Here is an 18,877-nt window from a genome sequence, read left to right as displayed (position 1 = left end):
AATATTACTGAGAGCATCCTACGAGCCCACAATCTCACGATGAGATTTCCTGAAGACCTCTGCCTTCAGCAGGATGACATCTGGTCATCCTGAAACAAGATGTATGTTGGAAGTTTGACCACTTGAGTGTCAAGAAAATAAAAGCTGCCAAGCAGCACAAGGATAGCCATGATTCACATTGTGACTCATCTAGCCAAAATATAAATTAACTAGTTTTAAATGTTCATTAAAGTAAAAGTAGCCACACTATTTCACGTTGATTCAAAAATGAGAAAAAATACCAAGTTGCCCCACCGTTACAGAAACTTATTTCAAATACAGCTAAAAATGTACTTACTTCAACTTGTTTCTCAAACTGCTTGATCTTGCGTTTCAAAGACTGTACATATGTGATAAATGTCACTGCATCGGATGTGCTAGCTGTATCAACAGAATGCTGTTCTAATTCTTGCCGAGACTGTAAAAAAAGATTAGATTTTAGGAGCAAGTATTTAATGTTTTAAGAGGAACGAAAAAGCATATCAGAAGATTTGCATCTTCTCACCTTGGATATTTGAGAATGGAATTCTGTCATGTTCTGCCCCAGCATCTGTCCAAATTTGCTGAGAACCTCTTTATGCCAAGAATCATATTTCAAGTTGACTTTAGATTGGACCTGGAATACAGTGAAACAAAGTATTATGTCAAGGCTTCTCATATACTTGAGTTTAAAGTTTTTCAACAACTCAACCTTAATAACTATTCAATTAAGTGTCAATGACCTGTTGGAGTTTACCTTGCCATAGTCTATGACTACTGGTCCAAACTCTTTCTTGGTTTCTGCATTGTCAAAAGTTCCTCTGGCTTTCCTTATCTGCACCAAAAGGGCTTGCCATTTATTTAGATCTTCTCCAAGGCGATTATAAATGTTTTCAGCTTGCATATCCCATAAACACTGATACTGAAGCCACACCTATAGATCAAGAACAGTATAATAAGACACCATCAACATTTTTTGTACACAAGTTTCCAAAAGTTTTAAGAGGAAACAATCATTCCAAAAACATAGGCACCCAGAATTGGAAGATGTTTCATTTATCCAGACTCTGGAATTGTCAGATGAGAAATTTATTCACTACTTTACAAAAACAAAGAAAATCACAACTAAACACCAGCTAAAGTATCCCAAACTCTGTGAAGCAGTACCTTTAAATGGTTTGTGGATCACAACACATAAATATACCTGTACATTTTATGGAGTTTTGATGCTTCTAAATGACAGTTTTGTGTTTGACAAAGTTAGGTTTCTTACCTTGACATATTGTTCTACTTCAGAAACAATCCCCATGACCGCAGAATATGACTCTTCAAGAGCTGAAGGGCCATCAGGCATCCGGGTTAAAGCATTTCGGTAAAACTTTTCTTCTTCAGACAATTCATAATGCACCCCCACCTAGCCAAAATGATTCAAATTAATACTAGTAACAGCAAATACTAGCAGATCCAACTTAAAACAGGAAAATGGGATTTAGGTCAGAAAAGCAGACTATAAGTGCTCCTACCTCCTGTTAGTTTTCCAAAAATATAAGTATCTAATTTGAACGCCTTAAAGTTTGCTGAATCTTACCTACTTTTTTCAAAAAAAAATTTTCAAAATATTTAATGCAAAATTTGGAAGGGAAGTGGGGAAATCAAAAAGTCCTACATCATACTTTTTGTAAGACTCAAGGTTTTTTGCAAAATCAATCTGGCCTGAAAAAGTATTATGTGTTTTACAAATATAGATAGCAAAATTTTTTTTTGTTGGATCTTGGTATACTCAGGTGATACTACAACTGCTGAAGGCAAATATTGGTGGGGAGGAAGACTGGGAGTGAGGGTAGGAAGAAACCCAGAGGACAGTGGTGGTCTCCCCTCCCCACAACTGTTTGGACATGTAGCAGCTTTGTCAGGCATGTGTCAGAGAAATGAACTGCTATAGAAAAGGATTCCACACCCTCAAATGAAGAGTGTAGGCTGGAGAAAAATCTATTGCTAAACCTAGGAGAAGGTCCATGAGACTGTAAGGTAAGTCAGTGCAGGAGCCAAGAAACAAAAGTGATGAAATAGCTTTAAAAAAAGCCCACGGGAAAAACTGAAGCACACAGGGAAGGAAAGGGGGTCCTAGTCTTCAGCTTTTTTTTTGAAAGGGAGACAAGTGAGCTGAGTTAGAGGGTAGTGGGTGGGAATCAGAGTTAGAAAACAGACTAGACCAACAGCTCCCTTGCATCAACCTGGGCTCACCTAATCCAATACCCCCAAAAGTAACTGCTGATAGTTCTAAGCTACTCTAAGGATTACCAAATTAATATGGTGAACACTTGTTAGGTTATGAAAAAAGCACTTTGTTCAAACTAGAAGAACAATCAATACTTTGGTATCTTAATACTCCAAGACAAAAAGTCACAAATTTTGAACTTTAAAGAACTGCAATCCATAAATTCCTTTAAAAATGGTGATTTTGAAATGCTTACCTGATACCTCTGAGACTGAATTCTAGGAAGTGACAATATCACCATCTTCCATGAAAACATTTCCTGATAAAGTTTGTATCTGCATTCTTCAATTGGTGGATTCAAATAGATGACCTGGTTGGTTATCCTTAGTTCATGAATGACATTCTGCAATTGGAGGTATTAAACAGTTTCCAGTTAGGTAATTTCTTCAGGAAGATGTATAAGTATATATATATATTCTGTTCACATCTGGGAGGCCTATCTTAAGAAATGTTCCTCAGAACCAGGCCAGAATGCAAGGAAGTCAGCATTCTCCTAATGCCATAAACCCAACCACGCCAATAATTGAAAATCCAAAGTATCTACTAGGTGGTATGGTATGCAAGGTATTATACTAAGAACATGAATTTAATGATGCTCCCCTATCTGCCGCTTAACCACCAAACCAGAAATAGATGAGAGTATTCAGGTAAGAGCAGGAAGTAAGCACAGAAAACAAGCTGGAACCCAATTACCCCATTATGTCTCCACAAAGGCCTATTTTCAGCAAAGACTGCATTGGATATTTGGCAAACTGGCGAGAGTGTTTATGAAAAATTTTTCAGTTAGAAGACTGATGGCCCCAGAAGTACTTACTTTGATCTTTGGCTCTCCACCAGGTTTGTGACTGACTTGTGGAGCATCTGTATCCATGTCAACTTCTGCTTTATCATCTGCCTGACCAAGAAGTACCTGTGTCCAAGCCCTCAGACCAGCTTGCAGACGAACCCCTAATATTCTTTCAATCTAAGGAAAAAGAAACAGAATGGACTCATAACAATGTTTCTCTCCATGAGGTGGCAGTATTTTCCTCCTTTAAAGGGTAGTACCTTTAAAATTGAAATTGGTAGTAATAATATTTACAAAGCACAAACTGTGTGCCTATCATCGTACTTAAATACTAGGAAAAGTATACAAAGGTGGACACAAATCCAAATTAAATTATCTGTTCTTATTCCCATAGTTGTCCCTCCTTTTTCTCATCTCATATATATAATGCTCAACCTTTGTTACCATAATTATGATCATAACTATTCCTTGGCAAAGATACAGCATATAGCTGGACTTGTTTTCAATCCTCTTCAGGTCCAAGTTACATAAAGGACAAGAGTGCACTGAAAAAAGATTTACACTCTGTCACTAAAATCCAAGACAGTAGGCTACTAGTAACAACTGGTAGTTTCTGCTAGCTGATGGAGTAATGAACAAGATGTTTGCAGTATCAAAGGTTAGTTGTAGCAACCAAAAAATCCTAAAATACTTTATTTAGACTGGGTGGAAAGACAGATTTGCTATATAAAGGGAAACTTAAATACATCTCATACCTCCATATCCAGTTTGTTCACCCAAATGGGCAAGTTGGAATATGAATGAAGATTTAAGTCATCAACAGCTTTTTGGACTCTGTTCAAGATTTCTGAGAAAGTCTTGTGATCATACATGCATGTTTCCAAAGAGCGAACTTCAAGGTCTATTTTTTCTTCAATAATCAGAAGATCATCAACCTGTTGGGAGCAGACGTTGTCCAGTTAAAATTAAATTTCTAATGTTCTGCATTCAATCTTGTTTCCCGTGGTTTGTGACCAGTGGCTGAAATATTTTATTTTGCATTGGTGTGGGAATTGGGAGGAGAAATCTCTCATTACCTAAGCAGTACAATTTTGGAGACCAGTATGTTTAATTTTACTCCTCAGCACAGGTGTTTCTTCTACTTTCAACTACCACAAAAAACCCAATTTCAAAGAATTTTAGAGAATTACTTTATCATTCTCCCCCTCCACCCCACCTCTGGCACCCTGAAGTAGTGTGACTCTAATGTAAACTCAATTATATTGGTCTTCAGTGAGAGGCAAACCTCAGGCTGTCGAGCATTGTTGTGGTTGAATGTATTAAAGTAACTGAATACTTGGGATAGATAGAAATTACACTACTGTCTTCAAAATGCTGTATTTGTAAATCTTAATACTTCACACAACTTTAAGTAGAGACATCTATTCTTACATGCGTATCTTTAAATTATACATTATAAATTAATCAGTATTAATGCCTGTCTCCCCCTCAAACCTATATGCTCATTGTGGTTAAGGTACATGCCTGCCAACTCTATTGTATTGTACTCTCCCAACCGCTTAGTACAGTGCTCTGCCTACAATAAGTGCTTAATACCACTGATTGACTGAAATCTTACCAATATCCTTAGAGAAACAAACCTTTTCTTGGAAATTGAAGACAGCCTCAGCTAACCGTTGGACGTAAGGGTCAAGTTTGTAAGACTCCCACACCAATGCAATTCCTTCTCCAATCAATGCTTGAACTTCTTTTTTCAGACCAGCTACGAGGAGTGAGATGGTATTACGCTCTTCCACTTTTTCACAAGTCCGTTCATATGTGCGGACACTTTCAATCAGAGAGATGGCAAACGGATAGAGCTGGTTGGCCTGATGAGCCTTGTTCACAATTGCTAGGGGGACACGGAAGCCTAGCCATTTGAGGTTGCGAACTTCTTTTGAGAGCGTTATTATTTCAGGGAGGAAATTCACTTTTAATTTGAGGACATTCCCAGTTCGGCCTCTCACACGAGTGCTTTCGATGGTGAAAATCCGGCCAGAAACCCCAAGGTTGCGCTGCTGTACTTTCCTGGCCCAGTCATCAAATATTTCTTGCGTGTTGAGCTTCATGCGGAAACTGTCTCCATCCTGCTTCAGCTTCTGACCTTCAACGTGGTTCTCCCAACCTTTGCCAAGAACATCTTCAACACGTTTCATGTAGGCAGTCAGCTGACGGTCAATCTGTTTGGCCCAGATGATGGACCCAGACACAGGAGGCAGATCACGAACGTGACTCATTTTACAAGCCTGACTTTGCGGATACTGAACTTTAAACTTGTCATGGAGAGACTCGATGTCATCTTTTACACGCTGGATCAGCTGTGTTTGATACTCACGAATGGCACCACGAATGTGAGGCCGGACAAAGAGAGCATTGAATCTGGAGAAGATTCTGAACATCTCATTAGCATTCTTCGCTGTACCAAGTTGATCTCTGAGGCGAGCAGTGATTCTTGTTTCTACCCTATCGATTCTTTCATCGTATCTCTTCATTGCTGCCTCCCATGCTTCTGTACCCTCTTTGGAAACGTCTAGGCCATCAACCTCCTTGACATTTTCATAAGCAAGGTTAACTTCTTCAATGGCATTGGCATCAGCAGCATCAAAGAGGACTTCGGCTACTTTCATATCCTGGGGTTCAGGCACATCTCCCTGGTTCTGCTGGGCAACTGCAGTGACCTATTTCCAAAGACATGTGAAAAACCATTTACCAAAGCTAACTTTTGAATTTGTTAGACAAAAATATTGCAATTTTTCTATAAACAGACTCCAGTTCCAAAAATATTCCAAATACGTACAGCAAACTTCATCAACATACCAAAGTTGATTAATCAACTTTGCTTAGGGCTTCATGAGGACTAAGAAATATCATACACAGTTCAAAGCACTTGGTTCTTTAAAATTAACTTAGCTACTGAAATTTTGTCTAACAAACTTCTGGAATGCTTTAAAAATTATTAGACAAATTGAACCAGATGTGATCTGGAGTATAATAGGCATAATTTTAGTATATTTGAATAGTTCGTTAGATTGTGTGCCAATAAGAACACTATAACAAACACAAACTCAAAAATATTATTGCTAGGTAGTTCAAGGAGAGCTACCAATATTATTAACACAAGTGGATATAACATGGCCTGGAACTCAAAAGGACATGAATTTTAATTCCAGCTTTACCACTTGTCTGTTGTTTGCCTCAGTTCCCTCAGCTGCAAAATGGGGACTGATACTGAGAGACCCATGTGGGAGATGGACTATGTTCAACTTGATTAGTATAGTCACTGGCACAAAGTCAGCATTTAAATATCATTGAAAAACAACAACAACAAAAAAGTGCTATTGCAGGGATATTTTACAAATTTTACATAAGCATTTCAAATCCAATAAAATGTCAATAAGACAGGGAAAACACCTGAATATCCTTGAAGATTAAGGAGTGTCACTTTGAAAATAAAAACGTTACTATTGAGGTTCACTGTATTTTTAGATTCAGAATCATACCTGTGGCCTTAAGACTCTGACAATAACAGCTCTCAGTTGTTCATGCTGACGCCTGAATTTTCTCATTTGGTCAAGACGAGACTGAAGCTTTCTGTGGGCAGGGTTAATACGCCATACCATCTTCAGATTTTCTTCTCTTTTCCTTTTCACAATATCTCTCAGCAACACCTGAAGCTTTTCATACTCATCATCCCAAGTTTGGAAGACTTCAAAGCACGCAACCATTACCTAGGAGAAAATAATTAAAGAGAGGGGGAGGTTTTAAAAGTTCTTTGGATTTCAGGCCTGTAAATGACTGCTTTTTTTAAATAAAAAACCTACCTTTTCAAATTCTTCATAAGCCACATGCATCAGTTTTCTGGTTCCTAACACCTTCAGTAGTTGAGAGCTCAGGTCTCTTGAAATTGCCTCCACTAGGCGTAGTGCCCGTTGAATAGGATATTTTGTATTTCTGATTTTTCTCAGATGAGTGAATATTGCAACTAGTGCCTGCCTTATTTTGTCAAGCTCAGTAGCAGAGAGCAAGTCGTTTAGAGGGAAGTCTTTCATCAGTGGATTGTAGTCATTGACAGTTTCCAAAGCTTGTTTCAGACCTAGATTAACAAATAATATAATATAAATATTATAAATATAACATTAATAAAGTCATTTTATTGTTTTAGGATTTCTGAAATTTGATTTATATGAACAAACACAGGACTGAACAAATAAGGGTTATCTTAAGAGCTATTGTATATAATAATTTAATAAAAACCCACCTAGTAACTTCTAAGTTAAAATTTTTATTGTGATATTACCTGTGTCTGTGTCAAAGCTGACTGTGGCATGGAAGCGTTTGCCATGCTTCAGAATATCTAGTGTTAAAAGAACTTCTGGACTTTCCCGCTTTTCCTGAATACGGTACAAAGCACGTTCCAAATTTAGCCAAAAACTGATTTCCTGCAAGGCAGTTCCTGATGCGGGATCACGGTCTAGTTTGGTCACCTTAAGGAGAAAAAAGAGATTTTACATAAATCACATACCTATTTATAACTAAAGTTATAAATACCACTAACGTTAACTAAAACATGAATTCCCAGCCCAATCTTATGCTTCAAATAGCTCTGAAATCACACGGGGCTGGAAGGTAACACTTCTGAAAATGGTACCCCAACCTCCCTAGAGAGAGGACTGTTAACTTCTAATATTTCAAATCATAATCCAGTATGCCTTCTAGGACTGAATCTTTGCTTTGATATGTAATTTTTAAAAAAATCAAGAAGTGGCCCAGTTTACCATGCCCACCACAAATGCTTAAACCTGGTGGGTTTTTCTGCTTTCTTACTTTTTGAATTTCTCGAATCCAGCGGTTAACCCCAGACTGCAACTGGTTGAGAAAAGTGGGGTCTTCAACCTTATCTCCAAAGTCAGTCACTTTTGGCTTTTCTCCACGTTCATAGCACTGCTTTGCCACATTTGTAATAATTGGATGAATCGGCAAACTTATTTCTGGAATTTCAATATTCTGTTGCAAATGAAGCAATCCCATTTCAAGTTCTGCAATCTTTTTCTCAACTGAAGGAGCCATTTTGTCACCATCCCTAAGAGGATTCAAGGTATCATTAAAGAAAAAAAGTAAATGCATTCAAAATTTGTAAATAGCTTATGTTATTTACTATCAAATATTATTTTTTATGGCATTTGTCAAACACTGTTCTAAGCATCGGGGCATGTACAAGTGAATTAGGTCTAACACAGTCCCTGTCCTGTATGGGGCTCACAATCTAAGTAGGAAGGAGAACAGGTATCCACATTTTACAATAATAATAAATAATAATAATGATAATAACAATAGTAATGAAATTTGTTAAGCACTTACTATGTGCCAAGCACTGTGACAGATACGAGTTAATTAGTTTAGACACAGTCCCTGACTCACAAGGAGCTCACACTCAATCCCCATTTTATAGATAATGTAACTAAGGCACAGTGAAGTGAAATGACTTGCCCAAGTTGTCACAGCAGACATGTGACAGAGTGAGAATTAGAACCTAGGTCCTTCTGGCTCCCAGGCCCACGCTCTCTCCAGAAGGCCACACTGCTTTTCACGGGTTTTCTATAGTGCTTTTATTGTCAAAGCAACCTCAGATTAATTACCTCATTTCTGTCCTCACAACAATCCCATGAGGTATAGAGGTAACATATTATATGCTGTCCTCTCACATTATGCAGTTCTACTTCATGTCTACCAATAACAAGCCAAAAATCTGCAGAAATGCAAGCACATATTTCTTTCACATAATGGATAATAATAATAAAAATAACTTACCTATCTGCCTTGCCAGACTCCCTGATGTAGGATTTAAAAAATGGAGCCACTGCATTACTAATGAAAGAGTGCAGTGTTTCATAAGGAGAGTCTTCACTGAGTGTGAGAACTCGCAGTTGTGAAGAAACTGGCTTATCGGCATCAATTACTGGAGTACGCTTAATGAATGCCAAACTGAAAAGAAAATAAATTGGTCAGAATCAATAAGCCCTATTCAAAAACAGATTTTATGTTAACAGCAGCTGCTTCCATCTAACTCTATGTCAAAAGACTACGGTCTTCTGTGAAAATTAGCTGAAGCATGGTAAAACCTATGTTTAAATTCAACTTAAATATGAGAAATATAATTTGCTCTCATGTTTCAAATAATGCTACATCATGACCTCTAAACACTTCCCCAAACCCCTCAGTCTAGTTCTTCCCGGTTGTCTGGGTCACAAATGTTAAGATATACTTGAGTAGTGATTTGTGAACACATACACTTCTGCCCCATGCAATCCTTAACCACTGAATGTAAAGCCTTCAAAATACAGGTTAACTGAGCTCATTACTTCTCCCTACCAGGCGCTTTGCAAGGTATGTAAATGGGCAAAAGGGAACCAGGTGAGAGAGTATTGATGGCTCAGTGAGAACATTATTACTACTGCAAAAACAAGTAATGTGCCTAACTTGTTGGCAGTATGCCCAAATGGCAGGGGACCAAAAAAGATGCACTGTTGTATTTTCAGGGGCACAGTGTGCAAGAGACTTTCAATTTGCCACTCACACCCAAGCCACCGTCTCTGTGCAAACTGCATTATCTTGGAATCAAAGGCCCACTCTACTATCCTGTAACTAGTTTATGTTGTTGGAGAGCAAATAACCATTTTCAGGCCAGTGCTTACATCATTCATTCAGTCGTATTTACTGAGCACTTACTGTGTGCAGAGCACTGTACTAAGCGCTTGGAAAGTACAATTTGGCAACGGAGACAATCCCTACCCAACAACGGGTTCACAGTTTACAAGGGGGAGACAGACAACAAGACATAACAAGTAAACAGGCAACAGCAGCATCAAAATAGATATATAGAATTATAGATATATTCACATCAGTGAAACCTCTCACTTTTCCCAGGAGTCCGTATTATATTAACAGACTATAAATTTTAATTTGGATCCATCTAGCCCTAAGATTAGTCTGAATATGTATTAGAGTGTCGAAAACTAACTACAGTCATATTTAAAAGCATGTATTTGTAAAAATATGTTGGTTTGAATTAAGTTAATTTTAGTTTCCCTAAAGTTTGCATGGATAGTTTACAAATCACATAACTTACCTATTGGACTTTAGCCCATAATGAATGTCAATGTTGATGTTATAGGAAATAAATTCTTTTTCCTCTTCTCCTTCATCACCAACATCCTCTGCAGCACACAAAACACATACACACATATATATATCACAAGATTTGCCATGGAACTTCTGGAGATTAACTGGCACCAATAAGACTGACACTCCATTGAGGTTTCAGGTTCTTGAGAAGACTCACAATTTGGTACCAACAGAAATTTTAAATAGAATGGATGTATTGTGGGCAGTTGATGATTTGACAACAAAAAATTCCTCTTCAGAAAAAGTTAACTAATACGCTTCAGGTGGCTCAAACCACAAGTATGCTTCTCTTTGTGGACAAGCAAACTTGTACTAAATGCTTCAAGCCAAAATAAAGGTGGTAGTGATATACGCTTGCCTTAAATAATACATTTTATGGCCTGTTTAAAATGATATTTGTTAAGCGCTTATTATGTGTCAAGCATTGTACTAAGCTCTGGGGTAGATGCAGTCACTCAGGTTGGATATAGCACAGTCCATGTCCCACACAAGGCTCACAGTCTTAATCCCCGTTTTACAGATGAGGTAACTGAATCACAGAGAAGTGAAGTGACTTGCCCAAGGTCACATAGCAGAAAAGTGGCAGAGCCAGGGTTATAACCCAGGTCCTCTGACCCCCAGGCATATGCTCTTTCCACCAGGCCATGCTGCTTCCCACATTAATATTATCTGGTTTGCCCTCTAGCCCTAACTACTGCATGGGACACTTGAGGGTGGAGAATCAAAGCTTTTCTAATCAAAGGAATTGGGGAACTTCACTAACAGGAAGGCATTTTCAGCAAAGGGTAAGAGCAGTGTCCCACTAGACTATAACCTCTTGGTGGGCGCAGGGAATGTATCTATCAACTCTGCTATATTGTACTTTCCCAAGCAATTAGTACAATACCTTGCACAGAGTAAGTACCCAAATATGATTTTGGGGACTATGCACAATGCAATTTTGAAAAGATGATGCTCTCCACCTTGGCAGTTGATATATCTGTGGTGCCAGTCTAGCTAGAATATGGCTAAAAATTAGGAAGAGCTTTGGCAGCCATTTCTCTGATGATACCTGAATATGGAGCAGGTTCACAGTAAGTTTTCAACAAATAAATCTATCCCCTGAAACTAGGCTTTGACCACGATTATAAGACAAATACCCTCAAATTAATGTTTTTAGCTGGAAACAAGTTACATTAATTCAAAGGCTTTACCTGCTTTCTAGAAATGCAAAAATATTGAATATTGGAATTATTTTAATGTACTATAGTTAGGCTAATATAAGGTAGCTAACCTTTCAATTCCAACAGCCCTCTTAATTTCCCTTTGAAGAACAAGACAGAAAACATTTAAAAGATTTGTTACATTTAAGAGATGTGTTGAGCTCAAGATAGTCATCACAACTACACTAAGGATCTTTGTTACATTCTCTAAATACAGGTGGAAACTATGTTTGGCCCCATTTGAAATACTGTTTCAAATGGTATTTGAAAAATGTCATTTTTTAAATCACCTACCATGATAAAGTTATGGAGAAATTATGCAGCCTCACATTTTCTGTGATTTCTACTTTTTGTCCATTTAACGTGAAGAAATGGTGGCGAGAGATGCAGAAAGCATTAGTTTATGTGATAAGTCACAGGATGATGTAAGTGTTATAGAAGCTCACTTCTGCATTAAGACTACTGCAATGCAGCATAAAGCTACTTTTGACTGACAAAGACACACCCAATGACATAATCCTCAAAGAACAATGGCCACTGGCCTCTGCTGAATTTCGATTTCAATTTGTTGAAAATGCTCAGAGTTACATTTACAGGTTAGATTTATGAGAAATATGGGATTTTTTAATGCTAAAATGCTTTGTGCAAGAAGGAATTTGGAGTATTCAAAATGTGAGGTCTATTTTCACCTAGAATGAATGTTACTACTGTATATTTTTTCTTAAAAACTGACCAAAACATGTAGAGTTTAACTTTTGTCCACTTTAAAGATGAAATACAAGGTTATTTAAAATAAACATATCCCATTAAAACAAACTAGTTTGCAAAAGAAATTTGCGTATCTATAACTGATATGCAAATATATCAAACTGTCCTGTCCATTGTTAAAAAGGAATATATACATATGTACATATATACATATATATATACACACACACACGCACACAATTCTGAATCAGCTGTATTTAGTTTTAAAACAGAATGTTTAAAGTACTGAAAAGTGGTGTGTAAACTGTAGGTTATTCACAAAACTACTAGTTTTCAGACACACTTTATTACATTACTGAGTATTACACGGATACAGGAACAATACTTCAGTAAAAGTACAAATTATTTTCCTGGGAGTTAAATTTTTCTTTTTTGGCAGGGGGGGGTAGGGGGGAAGAGGCGAGGAGGAGTAAGAGAACAGTCCAGAAAGAGGTTTAGATGACTTGTCCAAGTTAACCAGCAAATCCAGTAAGAAAACTGACAAAACTCTGCAAATGATTCAATCCCTTGATTAAGCTCAGCAATCAAATATTTAAGTGACCTCATGTTTATATACCAGGACAACATAAACTATGACAACACTCCAAATCAAAAGGAGCCTCAAAGGTTAAGAGATTCTTAAGGGGTTTTATAGCATGTTTAATTCCAGCTTTATAAAATTTCTAGAGGATAAGCAGGGATCGAAAAACATTATTTTCTCCATTTTTTAAAAAAAATTACAGACCAAAACTTTTCATTTAAACTAGTGCAAGAATACATCGTTAGGCTTTTCTTTTTAATGATGGCAAAGATTTCTTTTCAAAATGTAAACCGACGATGGCCTTTACTTTCATCCTTATTTTATTTTGTCCTGGAGGCATGCCACTTTCGTTTCTCCCTTGCAGATTCCCAGACCCATATTTGTTTACTGAAAGTTTTGCCTGTGAGCACTTATCTTGCTGAAGACTGGTTCACAATGTGCCTTCCAAACCAACCATGCCTCACTTGCTATCGTACGCAGAAGTGAGGATCATTGCTTTGTTCATGCTGGTTACTGTAAAAGTATTCCACAAAACTTCGTGAAGTCAAAAGGAACAAATTGATTTTTGCTACTAGCGGTGCTCTTGTGTAAAATGACTTAGAGAACAAAAATGATTAACTACCAGGATGGATGACAGATTGGAAAAAATCAGAATGCGACATATGACTAGGCTGTAAAGAATTTTTTTTCAAAAAGTCCATATTTACTAAGTATTTGTTGTAATTTTGCAGTAACTTAATACCTTTGTTAAAAATACCAATGGGAAGGGCATATGGACTGCTTCTGAAGTATAACATGGGGGTTTTGTTCTTACAAAATCCCGCATTAAGGAAAATTTTAGATTGCAGTACTCATAGTGCCTGACACTATGCGCATGCGCATAACTGTTTCTTCTGACATCATGAAACCGAAACAGATTTAATAGAGGAAAAATATCCCCTAATTCCCTTGTAGCATGCTAGCTAAAACATACAGAGGAAAGTGCTCAGGTCAGAAGTGTATAAAATCCAAACAAGATTCAAAGACACTAAGAGGAGCACCTTGATAACTTCTTTTTCAATTTTTATAAAAAAAGGCAGGAGTGGGTAAACATCTGCATGTTTATTTAAAAGACCCAAATTTCCAAGATGTAATTATCACATTTTTTCAGAAACAATTACTTCTAATAATAATAATGTTGGCATTTGTTAAGCGCTTACTATGTGCAGAGCACTGTTCTAAGCGCTGGGGTAGACATAGGTGAATCAGGTTGTCCCACGTGGGGCTCACAGTCTTAATCCCCATTTTACAGATAAGGTAACTGAAGCACAGAGAATTTAAGTGACTTGCCCACAGTCACACAGCTGACAAGTGGCAGAGCTGGGATTCGAACTCATGACCTCTGACTCCAAAGCCCATGCTCTTTCCACAGAGCCACGCTGCTTGAATCTTCCCTTCCCAAAAAAGAGAGGTCACTGCTTTTACTGAATATTATAATTTTTTCTTTAAAGTCAAAAAGCTAATTTGGGGACTCGAAATATGCTACAAATAAGCTTTTAGAATGGACATTTTTAAGTCACAAGTCTGTTAAGAAATGACCATGAAATACACCTGCCCTTAAACTAAAAATTAAGTTAGGCCATCAGTTTGTCTTTCCACCCTCTCCCACTCAAATAATTTTTTTTTGTCATTCTAAAAGTACTGTCTTAGACACATGCTTTTCCAATGCTATTTGTGCAAGTCCATTTTAAGATTGCATTAATGCTCAGTCTTCTTTCTTCAAAATGACCTAAGCATTTTTAAGATACAAGAATTTTATTTGCTCAGAGTCACCTAAATTTTCCTTACAATTGGCTAATTGTGGCAAAATAAAATTTTCTTAATAATTCTTATTCTAAAGGATTTACTAAAGTATTTATGTATATGGCTATATATGGGCTAGGTTCTTGCAAAACCTTGTGTTAAGGATTTTCTCCCCAAGTACTTAATACAGTGTACTACACAAAATGCTTACTATTTCTGCTGCTACAACTGAGTTATATAACAACAACAAGTCTATTTACTGGCACTTTTCCCTTTATTTCATAAATGTTAGCATTTGGAAATAAGCTATTGGTCAAGAAATTAATCTTTAACAAATCTTTAAATATCTGAAAGGCATTGATGAAGGATTTCACTTTCACATTCCCTCATCACACTGCCAACTTTCAAAAAAGTGCAAGTCACTGTGGAGTAGAGATAAGAGGACTGACATGCCCAGGTATTAGTAATTATATTCGCTGGAAAGAACAAAGATGTTTTGTGTCACACTTTTGATCAACAACCTACATACACAACAAAACAACCATAATAACATATTTGGACAGCTATGGTTGTCTCCCCGAAAACAAAAATGTACTAATGGATTGACTGATAGTCTAAAAATCTACGTCCATGGGGAAGAATTTTATATAGCAATCATGACCCAACAAAAGCACGGTTTACAAGGGGCCCAACCAATAACTAATCACTGGAAACTGTTAGCTTCCAAAAAGCAAAAGAGGTAGGTGATGGCCACATTAATGTAACCAGGAGAAAGAAGCTTCCTATTATATAAAAAGAGATGAAATGTACAAATCTGGTCGGTTTGTGGGAAGTGTCATTTAAGCCTGAGTAAAGATGTTAAATAGCAAAAAAACCCCAGTTGAGCTGAAAAGTAAAGCTGGCACAAAGCAGGCTGAATTTTTAAAATAATAATGTTGGTATTTGTTAAGCGCTTACTATGTGCAGAGCACTGTTCTAAGCGCTGGGGTAGACACAAGGGAATCAGGCTCAGTCTTAATCCCCATTTTACAGATGAGGGAACTGAGGCTCAGAGAAGTTAAGTGACTCGCCCAAAGTCCCACAGCTGACAAGCGGCAGAGCTGGGATTCGAACCAATGACCTCTGACTCCAAAGCCCATGCTCTTTCCACTGATCCACGCTGCTTCTCCGGAAAAGAGGTAATGCAGATGAAAATATTACTTTAATTCCAAGCCAGATACCAATTTCAAGTGTCCTAACAATCCTCATACTTCAATTTAGTGGGTAACCATATTTACCTAAGCATACAGGCCTGGTTTTTTCTTTTACATTGTTTTTAGCTCTGTGCTGTGTATTGTCTGGACTTCTGTGACTATTACTGTTCTTAAAAGATGATGGTAGTGGCAAGAGCCTGGACTTGGGAGTCAGAGATCGTGGGTTCTAATCCCGCCTCTGCTACCTGTCTGCTCTGTGACCCTGGGCAAGTCACTTCTCTGTGTTTCAGTTACCTCATCTATAAAAATGGGCACTGCGACTGTGAGACCCACGTGGGACAACCTGATCACCTTATATCTACCGTGGAGCTTAGAACAGTGCTCGGCACGTAGCGTTTAACAAATACCATTATTATTATTATTATTATTGGCCACAAAGGCAATCAGACTGAAAACATCGATGTGACACCTCATGTTGGGGGGGGGGGGGCGGGGCGTCCCAATGGCCTAAAAATCTACGTGCATGGGGAATAATTTTATATAGCAATCGTGACCCAACAAAAGCAAGGTTTACAAGGGGACCAAACAATAACTAACTCATCACTGGAAACTCAGCTTCCAAAAGGGAAAAGAGGTAGGTAGTGGCCACATTAATGTGGCCAGGAAAAAGCTTCCTATTATATAATAAGAGATTACATGTACAAGGACTTTGGTTGTTCCTCTCTACAATCAGTGTGGCTCAGTGGAAAGGGCCTGTGTTTGGGAGTCAGAGATCATGGGTTCTAATCCCAGCTCCACCCCTTGCCAGCTGTGTGACCTTGGGCAAGTCATTTCACTTCTCTGGGTCTCAGTTTGCCTCATCTGTGAAATGGGGATGAAGACTGTGAGGCAGTCTTCTACGTGGGACAACCTGATTACATTGTATCTACCCCAGTGCTTAGAACAGTACTTGGCATGTAGTAAGCGCTTAACAGACACCAACATTATTATTACAATCTACCAAGCGCTTAGTACAGTGCTCTGCACATAGTAAGCACTCAATAAATATGACTGAATTCTACCAAGCACTTAGCACAGTGCTCTGCATCTACTAAGTGCTCACTAAATACGACTGACTTCTACCAAGCGCTTAGTACAGTGTTCTGCACATATTAAGCGGTCAATAAATACGATTGACTTCAACTAAGTACTTAGTACAGTGCTCTGCACATAGTAAGCGCTCAATAAACACAATTGAATGAACTGCTGAATTAGATTCCTTCTCCCACTGCAGACCAAAGGCTTGGATCTGAATAGATCTTGGCCCTGTTCCTGTTGTCTTCCTCCCAAATCATTACACCAGATTTTTTTGGGTCTGTAGAGGGAAGGAAGGACACCTGTCCAAGTCACTTCACTTCTCTGGGCCTCAGTTCCCTCCTCTGTAAAATGGGCATTAGGACTGTGATCCCCACGTGGGACAACCTAACAATGTTCTATTCCCCTCAGCGCTTAGACCAGTGCTTGGCACAGAGTAAGTGCTTAATAATAATAATAATGAAAATAATAATAATACTGTTGGTATTTGTTAAGCGCTTCCTATGTGCAGAGAACTGTTCTAAGCACTGGGGGAGATGCAGGGTCATCAGTTTGTCCCACGTGAAGCCCACAGTCTTAATCCGCATTTTACAGATGAGGTCATTGAGGCCCCGAGAAGTGAAGTGACAATAATAATAATGTTGGTATTTGTTAAGCGCTTCCTATGTGTAGAGCACTGTTCTAAGCGCTGGGGGAGATACAGGGTCATCAGGTGGTCCCACGGGAGGCTCGCACTTAATCCCCATTTCACAGACGAGGGAACAGACACAGAGAAGTTAAGCGCCTTGCCCAAGGTCACACAGCTGCCAAGTGGCAGAGCCGGGATTCGACCCTTAATAAATGCCACCCTTATTACTGCCACCCCCGCAAAGTGTGGGGAAGGTGGAAGGGGTCTTCAAGGTTCTCCATCCCCTTGCGCCCTTCTACCTCTCCTCCCTTCTCTCTTTCCACTGCCCACCCCGCAACCTCCGCTCCTCTGCCGCCCACCTCCTCACCGTCCCCCGTTCTCGCCTATCCCGCCTGGGCCACGTCCTCCCGCTGTCCTGGAATGCCCTCCCTCCTCACCTCCGCCAAACTAATTCTCTTCCCCTCTTCAAAATCCTAGAGCTCACCTCCCCCAAGAGGCCTTCCCAGACTGAGCTCCCCCTTTTCCCTCTGCTCCCTCTCTACCCCCCCCCTTCACCTCCCCTCAGCTAAGCCCCCTTTCCCTCTGCTCAGCCCCCTTTCCCTCTGCTCCTCCCCCTCTCCCCTCAGCACTGTGCTCCTCTGCTCATTTGTATAGATTTTTATTTTCCCTATTTATTTTGTTAATGAAATGTACATCCCCTTGATTCTATTTATTGCTACTGTTTTAATGAGATGTTCATCCCCTTGACTCTACTTATTGCTATTGTTTTTGTCCATCCGTCTCCCCCGATTAGACTGTAAGTCCGTCGACTGGGCAGGGACTGTATCCATTGCCGAAATGTCCATTCCAAGCGCTTAGTACAGTGCTCTGCACATAGTACGCGCTTAACAAATACCATTATTATTTTATGCTCTGCTGTCTGTCTCCCCCGTTTAGCCCGTGAGCCCGTCATGGGGCAGGGACTGTATCTGCTGCCGATTTGTCCATTCCAAGCACTTAGTCCAGTGCTTTGCACATAGTAAGCACTCAATAAATACTATTGAATGAGTGAAATTCCCGGGACGAGGGGGATTCCTCCCTTTCCTCCCAGGAGGACTGGGCAGCGGGCCTTGGACTCTGCACCGTCAGACTGCCTCCACCCCACACGGCCATTTTGAGAAGCCGAAAGAAGACAAAGAAATCCAACTGCTGGCGGCCGAATTTGCAGTCTTCCTTTCCCACCCGATTCCTTCAATAGTATTTATTGAGCGCTTCCTAGGTGCAGAGCACTGTCCTAAGCGCTTGGAATATACAAATGGGCAACAGATAGGGACAGTCCCTGCCGAATTTGCAGTCTTCCTTTCCCACCCGATTCCTTCAATAGTATTTACTGAGCGCTTCCTAGGTGCAGAGCACTGTCCTAAGCG

The 18,877-nt window shown here is 39.1% G+C and overlaps 1 protein-coding gene across 2 annotated transcripts in view; it reads right to left on the bottom strand.

Annotated features, from left to right (window-relative positions):
* Positions 1–18,877, bottom strand: part of DYNC1H1 (dynein cytoplasmic 1 heavy chain 1) — a 70,446-nt gene that overhangs the window by 50,297 nt on the left and 1,272 nt on the right. For both annotated transcript variants that reach the window (XM_001512633.5, XM_007669382.4), the window contains exons 2-15: positions 10,249–10,336; positions 8,931–9,104; positions 7,947–8,202; positions 7,420–7,606; positions 6,944–7,215; positions 6,623–6,850; positions 4,724–5,800; positions 3,839–4,018; positions 3,111–3,260; positions 2,493–2,639; positions 1,292–1,432; positions 776–952; positions 545–655; positions 338–457 (exon numbers count right to left, since the gene is read on the bottom strand). In XM_001512633.5, the coding sequence (XP_001512683.1) occupies positions 338–457; positions 545–655; positions 776–952; positions 1,292–1,432; positions 2,493–2,639; positions 3,111–3,260; positions 3,839–4,018; positions 4,724–5,800; positions 6,623–6,850; positions 6,944–7,215; positions 7,420–7,606; positions 7,947–8,202; positions 8,931–9,104; positions 10,249–10,336 (3,308 nt within the window). The remainder of the gene's footprint in view (positions 1–337; positions 458–544; positions 656–775; positions 953–1,291; positions 1,433–2,492; positions 2,640–3,110; positions 3,261–3,838; positions 4,019–4,723; positions 5,801–6,622; positions 6,851–6,943; positions 7,216–7,419; positions 7,607–7,946; positions 8,203–8,930; positions 9,105–10,248; positions 10,337–18,877) is intronic.

Source organism: Ornithorhynchus anatinus, chromosome 1, assembly GCF_004115215.2.
Source record: "Ornithorhynchus anatinus isolate Pmale09 chromosome 1, mOrnAna1.pri.v4, whole genome shotgun sequence".
Classification (NCBI taxonomy): domain Eukaryota; kingdom Metazoa; phylum Chordata; class Mammalia; order Monotremata; family Ornithorhynchidae; genus Ornithorhynchus; species Ornithorhynchus anatinus.
The sequence above is the reverse complement of the archived record's forward strand: the minus strand, read 5'-3'. Positions and strand labels throughout refer to the sequence as shown.